The sequence below is a fragment of the Camellia sinensis genome, chromosome 15, assembly GCF_055761805.1.
Source record: "Camellia sinensis isolate YWXY chromosome 15, ASM5576180v1, whole genome shotgun sequence".
Classification (NCBI taxonomy): Eukaryota; Viridiplantae; Streptophyta; class Magnoliopsida; order Ericales; family Theaceae; genus Camellia; species Camellia sinensis.
In genome coordinates, this window is record NC_138975.1 from 114,476,248 (window position 1) to 114,491,019 (window position 14,772).

The 14,772-nt window shown below is 31.9% G+C and overlaps 1 protein-coding gene across 1 annotated transcript in view; it reads right to left on the minus strand.

Annotated features, from left to right (window-relative positions):
• LOC114277582 (putative disease resistance protein At1g50180) overlaps window positions 1-12,507 on the minus strand; it is a 43,353-nt gene extending 30,846 nt beyond the window's left edge. Inside the window, exons 1-2 of the mRNA XM_082909766.1 lie at window positions 10,659-12,507; window positions 6,897-7,520 (exon numbers count right to left, since the gene is read on the minus strand). Of these exons, the coding sequence (XP_082765892.1) occupies window positions 6,897-7,520; window positions 10,659-11,085 (1,051 nt within the window). The 5' untranslated portion in view covers window positions 11,086-12,507. The remainder of the gene's footprint in view (window positions 1-6,896; window positions 7,521-10,658) is intronic.
• Window positions 12,508-14,772: the final 2,265 nt, after the last annotated feature.

Consider the following 14,772-nt stretch of genomic DNA (forward strand, 5'->3'; position numbering starts at 1 on the left):
GAGAGATTGGAGCCGGATGGTGGTATAGAATAAGAAATTGGTAAGCTACCAGTATCTTCTCTGGGAGCACCAATTATCACTGATGAGGTGACAACTAGGGCTTTCTCAGGGGATGAAGGAGTAGCCAGAACTGTAGGAAGAGTGAATTAGGCTAAGGTGAAAGTTAGATGAGGTAGATATGGAGTTAAGCCCAAGCATAAAGAAATCGGGATGCCTTGCCTCAAAAAAGGTATGGAAAGTATAGAGCTGAGAAGTGAAAATATTGTCTGGATGGGCTCTACACTAAAGGGAACTTTGGTGTTGATTTTCTTCCTCCTTTTCGAGACTGCCTTCAATGGCTTTTCAACTTCAGATAAGATTGAGGAAGCCTTTGTCGAAGGAAGAGATGGGGTAATTGTTGCTTCAAGACAAGAAATAAGAAGCAGTGTTAAGTTTTACTACTAAAAACTTAGGAAATGAAATTACTATGAAAATCAAAGGAAATTACCGACCTCGAAAGTGGTAGTGGTAATGGTTGGAGAACTGGGAAGAGCATAATGATCGGCAGTTTGGTGCCTCCTTACATTTTCCCTTTGGAGTATATCAACAGCAGCAGCTTCATTCCTTAATATCTATTGTTGCCTAATTTTCTCATATCTCTGGAAAACCACCAATTCCTTGGATTGCACCCTCTCTACTGCCTTGGCGGCTGCCTGATGAGTAGGGTCGTCATTGAAATCCAAAAAGAAGACTGTAATTTTCTTCTTCCTCTTAAATAGTGTTTCTTCAGGTACCTCTTCCTCTACCTCCTTCTTTTCAGGACCGAGCACAAGTTTCTCTTCTTTTGCTGTTGTGGCTTGTCTTTAAGAATGCTTAGCGCCTGAGCCCTTTGAGGAGAGTCTACTTGTGAAGCTCCTGCATCAAAAGGAAGCTATAAGTAGATGAGCAAAGCATTATAAAGAAAAGAGAAAAGAGAGATGAAAATGCATGCCTCTCTTCGAAGCAGCCCTGGTGACTCTACAAGGAGGAGGAGAGGCAGCAGAAGCAGTCACTGTGGCAGCAGGAGTAAGAGCTGGGATAACAGGGGCAGTAACAATGATCCCAGTCTTTTTGGGTTTGGCTTGAGATGGCACATCTAATCCCACTAGTAGATCTTTAGAAGGTATTGCTAGGAGCACTTTCATATTGGCCATCCACCAATTTTGAAATCTTCTCAAAGCCATGCCATGTGGGATAAAAGGGATGAATTGAAACTCACTTAACTCTTGTAGCAATTTAAATGTTGCTTATTCCAATTTGGTTTTGGGTACCTTTAAGTCTTTGACTATGAGATTGGTAATGGAGAGGCTACAGAGAGGGATAGGAATTCCTTGAGTAAGCCCAAATTGCCTAGCAAATTGGGAAGAACGGTAAACTTCAAATATACATTTGTAGGCTCAAAGATTCAAAGTACCAATAAAGAGCTCCCTTGGCAACAAGATAGAAGCCCACATATCCTTGTGTAGCAAATTAGAGCATGCCTTATCAGCCAAAAATGCCCTGAGCCAAGCTTGTCCTATATTGGCTTCAAAGGGACAAAAGAAGGAAGGAGGTGGGGAAATTGAGAGTTGATGAAAGAAAGTAAAATAATAGGCAAAGCAGGAGGGGTATAAGGAGATTTTGGCAAATTTCTCTCCGTAAGTAGTGGGTTCTTGCACCAAAAATCTCAAGCACTTAAAGTGTAGACCAGTGAAATATGCGAAGAGCTAGAGTTGTAATACCCAGAGGGGGCCTCCTTGGTTAACATCCAGAGGTTTCTCGCAAAATTGGGAACAGGCCCTATAAACATGGCCTAAAACATAAGGGGCCAAGGCTCTTCTCTTCTTCGAGGCAAAAGCCTTGGCAAGTGGGGCAAACTCAGGCATAATCTGCTAAGATAAAGTACAAAAGAGAAATTTGCATAACCAATACAGAATGAAGGAAAAGAACACTCGATCACCTATAGAGCCTACCTTCTTGTTCTCAAATTTTACAAAATCACTGAAGGAAGAGTTCAAGAGTGGAATGGTGAAGTTGACCAGAAGGTCTAGGTGACCAGGCGTAAAGGGAACACCAAGTGATGAGAGCCCTAAGAGATGGAAAATATCAAGAACGGTGGGGGCCATCATACTACATCGAAACTGAAAAAAATAAAAAGCCGAATTCTAGAAACAAAGGGCAGTAGGAATCAAAAAAGGATCCTCAAGGATAATGAACCTAGAAAGGCGAAGGGCATCAAGAATATAGAGCTCCTGTAGATCCCGTTCTCTAGCAGGAACAACCCTGCCATACCACTCCTCCCATTCAACCCTCAATGTGGGCCAACAGCGGTGGGGGCGGTTTATCCTCCAGCTTCCCCAATCAAAACCCCCTTCGTAGAATAGACAGTGATTCTCTAGACGAGGATACAAAGTAGGAAGTTGAACTGGGGGTTCTCTGAAGATAGGTCCTAAGATGTATTCCTATTATTCATTATGGCGAGGAATAAAGAGGCGACTATCTATGGTACTCAGTTCACCAGCTTTGAGCTTGGATATCTCTTCGTCAATACACCTCTTTAAAGCCATAGATGGGCTCACGTGTTCCATAACTGGCACTTTCAAGGAGAAAGAAGCCATTAACAAGAGTTTTCGGAGGACGAAGTTGAGAAAAGAGTACAGAGGAAGAGAAAGCAATGGAAATGAAGGGTTTGTGTTCTGGGCAAGCAAGTAAGTTAAAAGTGCAAAAGAAAAGGGTTTTTAAACCTTTCTGTCTGAAAAATGCCCAATCTATCTAAGTGGGTAAAAAGACCAGAGATAAATTGTTTGGCTAATTTTGGAACCTGTATAAGTTTAAGACTTTGTCTTAAAATTCGCAGGAGTCTTGAAAGTACAACGTGAAAAGTTTCTCTCAAGGATAATTGTTTGGACAGGAAATGTATCTCAGACAATCAGATTGGTTTCGAAAACAAATATTTGGCTTCGAAGTCAAGATCTAGCTCCAAAGCCAGATGTCAAACAACCAACTAAGGCTTCGTGAGTAGAAAGTTGACTTCGAAGCACATTTTATTTCTGAGAATGCAGGAATATTTAGGTTTGCTCTGCTTCAAAGGGATTGGGGACTAGCTCTTAGATTTCTTGTGAAAGATAAAATCCTTTGAAGTGAACTTGGAAGTATTTGGTAGCCGAAAATTGATTCTTATTCGATGTTTTAAACTTCAAAGTTGTAGAGCCAGTACCAAGTCAAGTAAAAGATCGCAGAGCAAAAATTCCTTTTGGGATTCTCTATCAAAGTAAACTTTTTTTGGAAAGCATCATTGTTACTTTTAAAAGTACTTCGAAATACTTAAAAAGTAACTTTGATATAAAGGTTGGTCAATTCAAAGCTGTTAAAATTATGTTGACCATGCGATTGGAATAAAAAGACCTAAGATAAAGATTGTTAATTGTACTCCATATTTTGGAGATATTCAAAGTAAGTTTCAAGTATTCTATTGGAAATGTTCAAATCAGGCTTCGAAAAAAAAAAAAAAAAAAAAAAAAAAAAATTGGAACATTCGAAGCTCTAATTTTATTTTAATTGTGCAAATAAAATGGTCACAAGCATGCAATTGGAACATAAAACCAGATCATGCCAAATAAAGAAAGGAAAACCTAACTTTATTGATATGTAAGTAATTACATTAGAAAGCCTACTTGGCTACAAATTCGATTTCATAAAAATAAAGAATAGAAAAAGTAACAAGTTCATTAAATTTGATCCAACAATGTTCAATGAACTTATGTTCTTTCTTTATTCTATCTTCTGTCCTATCAAAGCTAGGTTGTTGCAGTTGGTATGCCCTTATTTGATGAAAAAGTTGTTCAGCTTTCATTTCGAACTCTATCTCTTTCAGGCCTTGTTCCATTTCATCCATATCGAGATCATCCAAATACGCTGAACTCTTATTTTTGAAGCCATTATATTCTTCAATAAGGTTCTCTGCTTCGTACTGTGTCTGAATTCGGTTGGTTGTTATTTCATCTAAAGAATCACTGGTGGCCAAAGAAATTTTGTGCCAGTGAAGAAAGAGTGGAATTTGGTCCAAAAAAGTTTGAAGTTCTTCCTGGGCGATGGGGTTGAGAACATGACCCCGAGTCATAACATTGCAGGCCCATTGAAAGTTCTTGAGAGGAATCTCATCTCCAAGAACATTGAAGGGTAAGTGAGAGAAGGCAGCAAGCAGAAGTTGAACTTGATATCGCTCACAGGCTGTTGGAAGAGCTGGAGGTTGGTAGGAAGGAAGAAACTGATTCTCAAAAAGAATAAGTTTCAATTCCTCCTTCCAATGAGGATTCTGAGGAAGAGGAGGTGCAGAGGGATCCATCCCAAAAGAAGAGGGGAATTGGGGTTTATTCACGCATTCGAGCCAGTCAGAAGAGCAAAGTTTTTCCCTCTTAGCCAAGAATGATGGATTGTATCCCTGTGTTTCGTTAGGATGAGGAGTTTCTCACACTATCTTCATTGGCATAGAGGACGTGTACCATGTCACAAGCAAGTTGGCCTCCAAACTGCGTCGATGATCAATGGGTACATAGGGGTAAACCACTAAGCTCTGAGCAGAAGAGAGAACAGAAAGGGGATCATCGAATTCAACAAATCGATGGTGAATCCGTTTCCTTAATTTGGGTTCATCAGGTTTTGGCCAACTTTCCCAGCCAGTAGACCTATAAGAAGAGGAAGCAGCTGTGTCCCATGCAGAAGGTGGTGGGGAAGAAGAGAAGCTTCCAAGATACAAGATGATGTGGCCTAACAGTTACTCATAAAGTTTAAATTCAAAATCATAAGGGAAGCTTAACTACAAAAGTGGTTTAGTGGGATGGACTATGAGAAGAGCGTGTTCAGCAATCATAGGAGGACATTTCGACTTTTGGAAGCCCATTTCGACGGTTATCATTAAAGAGTACAAATAGCAAAGAAGGCCCCAGAATGAAGGACCCTGACTCAGATCCAGAAATTAGTTTATTTATTTTTCTTTCTAGTTTTACATTTCCGGTTCTTTATATTTCCAGCATTTCAATTCATGTACTGCACTTTATTTCCTAGGAGTAGTTTCAAATAATTTGTTGCTGTGAATCTCTACGAGGCTGGGTCAAATCATTGTAAGTTTTCATTTACTTAATGAAATTCATATTCTGATATTGTTCCTTACTTATTATTAGTTACTAATTTCTCCTAAACAAGCCATCAGTAAAAGTCCACTTCATTGAGGTTGAAAGAACTACAACACAATCGTTTGATAATTGGTTGGCAATTATAAAATCTGTAATGACTGATTGATCGTTGCTGGCACGCTCAAATTTATATTATTAACTTTCGAAAGCCAAAAAAGCCAACATAAATGAATTAAAAAATTGGGGTGTTACATAATAATTTTTAGCTCTAGAGACTCATTCACCTAGCTAAATTGAGGTATTTGTATGATATTTTAAAATTAAAAGGCTTAACTGTACAATTTTATAGTTTAGGAGGAAAGGGCTATTTGGCTTGACCTAAAAAAGCATAATTTTTTTTACCTTTTTATCTTTTTGGATCATATCACTTTTTTATTTTTCTATACATCTTTTTATAAGAAAATAAAAAACATATTTATTTAGATAATTTCAAACACCCTCTAATATTCAGTACTAGTTCACGAGATGTTATTATAATTAACACTAAATTTTTTAGCATGAAGTAACTTTTGTTCTAAGTAAAATGCTTGGACCACATTTTTTTGGGAGATGGAATTGCTATTTTATCATTTTTTTTATACAAAATATTTAATTAGAATAATATGGCCGTCATATTTTTGAAATAAAGGTCACTCCAAATGGGGGGAACTTCTACATTCGAACTCTATTTATAATTTTTATGATATTTAGTTATGAAGTTATGACTTGGTTATGATTTAGTTTTAATTCATTGTTGTGTTAGTTATAACTAATTGTAATGTTAATTATAACATTATTTTATATATGATTTAAAATGTCTTTAGTTATACCTTCTGTGGTGTTTAGTTATAACCCTTTTTTTTTTTTATAATTATATTTGAAAAGAATCTAGTTATGACGTTTTTTATAATCAAAATCAAAAATATCATAACTTGTATATAGAATGATCCATCCAATTGGTCTTTTGATTTAAAATGTAACATCATATATCTATATATATATATATTTGTATAAATTTTTTGTTTTTATATGTTTGATAACCATTTTGAGTTGTTGTCTTGATAATGTTGTTGCGACCCTTCTTGTTTGGTCTATTTCGATTATTTAAATAATTAATATTATAAGATTTATTGAGTAAATCAATTATAAAAAAAAATTCATAATTAATCATATATTATAATCACATAATAATAAAATCATATTTTTTTAAAAAAAAATATATATGATTTTGATAATATACTATCTATTTTTAGAAAACAACTATGGATCATATGATTTTGAATGCCCAATTAATATTTTTTTTTTTTTTTTTTTTTTGAGTCCTTCCCTACTCCAACTATCGAAACATGGGGAAATTATAGCACAATGGGATAGAAAAAAAAAATTACAAAAATATGGGGGTGCAAGTGATTATGTGGTGGGATGCAAGTGAAAAGTTTTGGGGATGCAGGCATGTTTGTGTAAAATTTTATTTTTTTGTCTCACTGTAAAGTAATCCCTTGAAAGTTTTCAATTTTATGTAATTTTTGTAAATGAATATTCTAAATATATTTGGTACGACCCTATGGCCAGTAGAGCTTAAGTATTTTCCATATCTTTCCCAAATTTCAACCTATGGGTCATTAATCTTTTTAGATGATAATAGATCACACAGATGATATGAAAACTAACATTGAAATAATTTAATTTGCATCAAAATATATAGCAATGTGGACGGATTAATATTACCTCTACCATCTCTTCTTAGTAATGATTTTTTTTGAAGTAGATCCCAACTTTCCTTGTCATTTAAACACTGGGGTTCATGGACGATATGGTATGGATCTATCCATGAAGGCAATATTTTATTACGAGTCGTTAGCAATATTTTGTTGCCCGTGTTTCCATTTGGGAAGGCCGGTTCCAAGCTCTTCCAAGCCTCTATTGACCAAATATCATCCAGCACAACTAAGCATTTTTTACTCTGTTGGACTTCATAAAGTTGCTCAAACAACTCATTATTTGTCATCCTAACAACATCTCCCTTCCTCTCTGGAACAAGATTGATGAAGATTTCTTGCAGAATATCTCTTGTTTGATACTGTTGAGATATGCATACCCATGCCAAACCTTTAAAGTGACTCTGGACATCTTTGTGATGATATGCTTTTTTAGCTAGAGTGGTCTTTCCCAAACCACCCATGCCGCAAATAGAGACAACTCGACTAGAAGTATAGTCATGAACTTGCACCAAATGTTTCACAACCTTGTTCAAGTCTTCCTCAAACCCAACAAAATCCTCTTCAACAACATGCTGATATGATTGTCTCAGTTCTTGTTGCTTCTTAACCGCCGAACTTCTTATGCCTTCACCTATAACAGTATTAGTTTAGTCTTTCTAACGGTCGATATTCAATAATAATGTTTTACAAATAGAATTTTCATGTAAAAAACTCACATAAAATGATTTTTTTTTCCCTTTTGTGATCATTTTAAAGAGGGAAAAAACACTCATTTTATGGTCCAAAATGGTCCAAAAATAACAGTGTCACATAATTTGTATGAATTTTGTATATAAAAATTATATTTTATGAATCATTTTTCACCATATAACAAAACATCCTTTATAAAATATATATTAAAAAAAGTGGAGGTTAAAATTGTGAAATATTATTTTTATATGTTTCTATAAATTTACAGGATTTTTTGCTTATGATTTCTAGTAATTTTTTTTTTTGAAGAATAAAGACAATACAATTTTTTATAATAATAACATAGGTCCTCCAAAATACGCGGCGAAAAAAATACTCCCACTATACCGCTTCATATATCACCTATTACTTTTTTTAACTCATTTAAAAATTTTAAAATTATATAATTTTGATCTATATTTTTTTAATTTATAAAATTTGTATTTTGAAATTGTTTCATCAAGATCTGTAAAATAAGATCCATGATGAACACAAAATTTAAAAAAAGAAAAAAAAAAAGTTGATGTAATTTTATTAAAACGAGACAAGGCGGTAAAATTTTGGTTAGTTAGTGAAATTTCAATAATCAAGTCAAACTAAGTCAATGAAATTTTCAAAAATACAAATTTTAGAAAAAAAAATAAAGATATAAATAAAAAATTATTAAATTTTAAAATTTTGAAATCACTTCAACAATGTAAAAAGGTCACACGAGAGAGAAACGATGTTCTAAGAAAAATTCAGTGTGTTTGGTTTCAGTTTTTTGAATTTAAATTTTTAAAAATTGAGTTTTTTTTTTTTTTTTTTTTTGCATATCTTTTTGTTTTTAGTGAATATTTTTTAAATTCTAAGTAATTTTTTTTTACTTTTTTAGATGTATCTTACTTAAATGTATCTAAATAATAAAATATTTGTGAAAAAATATTTTTAAAAATTAATAAATACACATAAATACAAAAAATGTACTGAATTTTTATTTTTTTTTTTGTATTTTTTGGTATTTAGTGTATTTTTTAAAGGTTTTTTTAATAAATATTATATTTTTTAAGTGTATTTATGTTAAATGTGTCTAAAAATTAAAAAAAAAAATTGCTTAAAATATTTAAAAAAATTATTGAAAACATTAAAATACAAAAAATAAAAAAGTAAAATTTTCTGAAAGCTATTTTCTGAAAACCAGAACCAAACAAGTTATGATTTTTGAGATCATAAGGGCATTTTGGGCTATATATGTTAAAGTTGTCATTATTATTTTAAGATTTCAAATTTCAAGAATTTTAATTAGCAAGCAAATTGTTGTTATCCTTAAAGGTGAAGCACTAATAAATTTCATAATGTAATCTTTTGAATTGTTTAGTCTTCCTTTTTTTTTTCCCTTATGAACCCAAAGATTCCATTAAAGTAAAAATTATACAAAATGGTAGTCACTTACATGTTTGGGTTTAATTTTCAAGAATAAAAATAGGTTTCTCCAAATATAAAATTACACATTTGAACAATCTGCACTATAGAAGTTTTGGATTTTTTCTCATTCTGGAACAAATCCCACATTACGGACAAAACGTAAAACTCTAGCATAACACTCCAATGTCATAACACTCTAATGTAACACATTAAAAAACTCCTTAGTATACTTTTCTTAAACGTAACAACATAATACTAAAAACAAAAAAATCCCTTAGTGTATTTTTTCTAAACGTAACACTCCAATCAATGTAATCACAAATGTAACATTCAAATGTAGCATACACCAACGTAGCACACCCAAAAATATTAAAAACTCTTTAGTGTATTTTTTCCAAACTTAACACTCACAATTTGAAATTATACATTTGCCCAAATTTACTAAGAAATTTTCGTACTCCTTTTGGAATGATTTAAGGAATCTCTCATCCTTTTTGAATGATTTGAAGAATCCTACATACTTTTTTTTACAGTGTTACATTGGAGTGTTATGTTTGAAAAAAGTGTTACACTAATGAGTTGTTTTTGTGTGTTACATTAAAATGTTATACTAAAGAGTTTTTTTGTGTGTTATCCTAGAGTGTTACACTCAGGAGTTTTTTTTGTGTTTGTTACATAGAGTGTTACATTAAGAAATTTTTTTGGAGTGTTATATTATAGTGATACGTTTGAGAAAAGTACACTAAGGAGTTTTTTTTTTTTTTTTTTTTTTTGTATTACATTAGAGTGTGTTATATTAGAGTGTTATACTAAGGAATTTTTTTGAAGTATTATATTGGAGTGTTATGCTTGAAAAAAATACACTAAGGACTTTTTTTTTTTTTTTAGTGTTACGTTGGTGCTACGTTTTAGTATTACATTGGAGTATTATATTTTGAAATTATACATTTATTGAAAGCTTGCTAAGGAGATTTTATACTCCTTTTGAAATGTTTGAAGAATCTCACACCCTTTTAGAATATTTGAAGAATCCTATATTTGAAGTTATTTTTGTACTCCTTTTGAAATATTTTCTAAATAAAAAAAGATTCTCATACAAAAACTTATCCCAAATTTGATCATCATAAATTGTGTACCTTATATTTCTAGCACACAAAAGAAAAAAAAAAGAAAAGAAAAAAAAGAAGAAAACATAATAGAAATAAAGGTATAACCGTAAATCCAATTTTCAAATAATATATTAAATCAACCTTTCTAAATCAATGAAACTAATTGGTCTATAAAAAAAATTCTTGGAACTAAATGGATCACCATTTCTTAACATGAGATTTATAGGTAAATTTTTCATAAATTCTTACACAAACTTATAGAGATGTCTTTTTAATTTCTCTTAAATTTAACTGAAAAATTTAAATATAAAATATTATTCTTTCCTAAAATTGGTTATGTAACACGAAAGACTAATGGAATAAATTAACATAATTTAAATTTCAAATTTTAATTAGTAATAATTTTGCATCTGAAAAGAGAAAAAATATATATATACTTCAAATAAAAAATATAAAACAATAATTGAAATTATTAATAAATAAATAAATAAAAACTTAAATTAAAATCAACTCTTAAACTGGCTCACCTGTACTTTTTAAGCCGTAAGTATGCAAACTAGCGGTGAGGCCAGTGATATTATTTTTAATGGCACCGATCTCACATCCCACCCTGTGAGCATCGTGCCCTTCATTGAAGATGCAAGCAAATCTCTTAAGGGTGTTTCGGAAACCCTTTTTGTTCCTTTTGGATGAAACTTGGATGACAAAAAGTTCGAGGATGTCTTCGGTTTCATAAACAAGTTTTCTGATTTCCGCAACCCAGTTGTTGACCCTCGCATCTACATGATGATCTGATTGTATTGCATAATCTGCGTCTTGTAAGAAGCATTGCATTCGTTTCAACTCGACTCGGATTTGTTCAACTTGGTCGCTTACTCCGTATAAGAATTTAGCTTCTTCAGTCAACAAAACTCCAAGTCTGTTAACAATGAAGGACACAACAGGCACTTCCATTATGAAACTGTGCTTACTTCAATTGAATTCAAACCCACTCCCTCCCAACCCAACAAAATCTGGGTTTAAAGAGCAGGTGGTAACCTTGTATGAAGGTTGGAGAAGAGAAGGGGTTGGGATGTGGGGTGATTGTAGAGACTGGAGAGAGAGAGAGAGAGAGAGAGAGATTGATTAATTGACAGACAGTTCTTAGAAATAGCAGGGGTTGCACAATTTTGTGGCGGAGCTGATTTATGGAAAGTACATTATGTATTTCTTTTTTCATTTTTTTTAAAATTTTATCCTATTTATCTTTAAAAATAAAAAGTAAAATATAAATATACTTCTTAAGTTTATTTAAAATATAATTTGTTTTTATAATTTTAAAAATTACAAATATTAATTTTTAAAATTTTTTATTTAATAGAATGAATAAAAAAAATAAAAATTCCAATTATGCTCATATATAACAATAAAATTATTTAAATCGTTAATTGAAATATATTTATAATATTATTAAAAATTATTAATGGACTTGATGATTCATTAATAAAAATAGTCATTTGAGGTTGTATGGAATGAACTATATAAGTGCACTTTTTAACTTTTTAAGTAAAAAAATAGAGAAAAGATATAATTATTTGGAATAATTTTTTTACTTTTTATAAAAAAAAAAGTTATGTATTAAATAATTTTTGTTAAAAAATATGTGTACTGGTTTTGTTGGAAAATGTATGTCAGTACGGTTTTAATGGAAAGTGTAATGGTTATTTTCAGCCGTGGTCTGCACTGGATGTTTTGAAAAGTTTGTAACCTGGTAAGTAGTTCGAAATCCGTGTGACGTGATTGGCCCGAAAATTAAAACGACATCATTTTGATATATATATTTTTTTTCTACTCTCGTTTTCTGAAGATCTGAAGAAGAAGAAGAGGAAGAAGCAGCTGGTGAACAGAGCATCATCATCAACAACAACCTCCTCACCAACACAGCATCTCATCAACAATAACATCCATTATCAACAACAGAGCATCATCAACAACAACCTCTTCATCAACACAGCATCTCATAATCACCATCACCATCACCACAAGATCCAAAATCAATTCCTCAATATCACTATCACATATCCAAAATCACCATCTCTCTTCTTTTTCTTTTTTTTTTTCTGGGTCTTCATTACAGAGAAATATTTTTTTTATTTTGGTTCGTAGAGTTTTGCAAATGGGTTTTTTTTTTTTTCTTGGAACAAACAAAGTGGGTTTGATTTATGAAGTTGAAGAAGAAGAAGAAGAAGAAGAGATTCATCAAACCCAGCAAGAAAAAGAAAAAAAAAAGTTTCAGAGAAAGAAAAAAAAATCAAAATCAAAAAATCAAACCCAAATCAAAAAGAGAGGAGTGAGAGGCCTCTGTTTTTCTTTGTCAAAAAATGAATGCATTCACACAAAATCAAACTCAACCCCCCCCCCCCCCTTTGTTTTAGATATAAAGAGAGGCTGTTCTCTCTCTCTAGGCTGTTTATCTTCTCTCTTTTTTTATTTAAAATGAAACGTATTAAAAGAGAAATGAATAAATGTGTACAAATTCGGGCCAGTTTCGAGCCACAGTATTCGAGCTACCACGCTTTTCTCTTTTGTTTTTTTTTTTTTTTTGTGTGTTTTTTTTATCAATTATGCTGTGTAGCTTGAATCTTTCTTTACCCGAATCCCTCCGAAATCAAAACGACGTCGTTTCGTCGTTTTGATTTTTTTTTTTTTTTCAAAAGAAGAAGAAAATCAAAAAAAAAGAAGAAGAAGAGAGAGAGAGAGAGAGAGAGAGACCAAGACCAACATCAACCATTCATCTTCATCATCAACAACATCATCAGATCCAAAAAAAAAAAAAAAAATTCAACAATCAGATCCAGAAAAAAAAAAATAATAATAATAATAATAATTCAACCATCTCCTTCTTCTTTCTCTACCGATCAAACAAAATCAAAATTAAAACTGAAATCAAAATCAAAATCAAACCCACCCACCGATCAAACACAAAAATCAAACCCACACATCACCATCATCATCATAAAAAATAAAAAAAATAAAAAAATAAATCGAGCTGAAAAAAAAAAATCAGAGGCGAGGTAGAGGCGGAGGCGGCGAGCGATGATCCCCTCTCTTCTCTTTCTCTTTCTCTCCCTCTTCCTCTCTTTCTCTTTCTTCTCTCTGCTCTCTGGTTTCAGACATAAGCAAAAAAAAAAAAAAAAAAAAAAAAAAAAAAAAAAAACCTGCCCAAAACAATGTCGTTTTGGACAGTCGATGAATTCGAGGAAGAAAAATTCGAGAAACAAAACATTTTCCTTTTTTTATTGTTTGGCAGGTGCGCGTCTCCCATAGTTATAAAAAAAATTATTTTTTTATTTCTTTTATGAATGGTGTTAACTTTTTATTTTTTTAATAATTTTTTAATTTTTTTGATTTTTTTAGGCCTGATTTGGGATCTTTTAAAAAAGATAAAAAGTTATAACAAAAATTAAAAAGTTATCACTATTGACCAAAAAAAATTATAAAAAATTATTTCTATACAAAAAAGGTACAAAGCACGTGAGTTACCTTTTGCTGACTTTGGTGAGAACAAATTACATAAGCGGAGGCAAGCTTAATGACGGTGTTGTTTGGCCCATGGAGGCCCATCACGGGTCTCATTTTGATAATCTGAACCGTTGAATGTGTAGAACTCGTCGAGCAATATATGCTTGTTAAAAATCACATTGATCGGATATCGTTAACTATATAATCAAATCAGTTTTGTATAAAAAAGGATGGTGTTATAGTTAATAGTTGACAAAAAAACTAACACGATCAAATAGCTATTGATATCCGAGCAATGTGATGTTTTACGAGCATATAGTACTTGACGAGTTCTACACATTGAACGGTTTCCGATTAGCAAAACGGGACTCGTGGTGGGCCCCACAAGCCAAACAACACCGTTCAATTCAAGTCCGAAAAGGAGACAATCATTTCCCATCTCCTAACCAGCACACCACACTGCCCAACGTGTACGGCCTACTCCACTACCTTCTCCTACACATTTATTTATACAATTTTTTAATATATATTTTTTCGTAAAAAGTCAAAAAGTTAACCCAAACATTTATATTTTTTTCTTAACTTTTTAGTCAAAAAGTCAAAAAGTGCACTTATTTAGAACCCCCCAAATAACCTCTTAGAATACCCCAAACAAGCACTTATTGGGTGATTAGAAACTTGAAGTAGTGAGATGTAATTTTCAAAATCATATGAGACAATCTATGGCCAAGTTTGGCATGACCTAAATAATACAAAAAGTCAAAAAGTCACTATCTTATTTAAGTCACATCATCTTATTTAAATCACATCACCTCTTTAACACATCACATCAAACCTAATCCAAACTCAACCCATATAAGCCAATAAGTCAAAAAGCGCACTTTTTTAGAATATCCCAAACCAACCCATATTTTAAGCAAATGTTAGAAGTGTATTTGTAATTTACTCAAAAAGTAAAATGGATGATTAAATTTTAAATATATATTTATCGTTTATTTTTTTCATAAATAAATTATATAATATAAAAAGATTATAATCATTAAATTAAATTAATTTTGTTTTTATTAATAATATATACATAATACTCTAGAATGATTTGGATCATAGAATTTGAGTGTCAATTTTTTTTTTTAAAAGTAT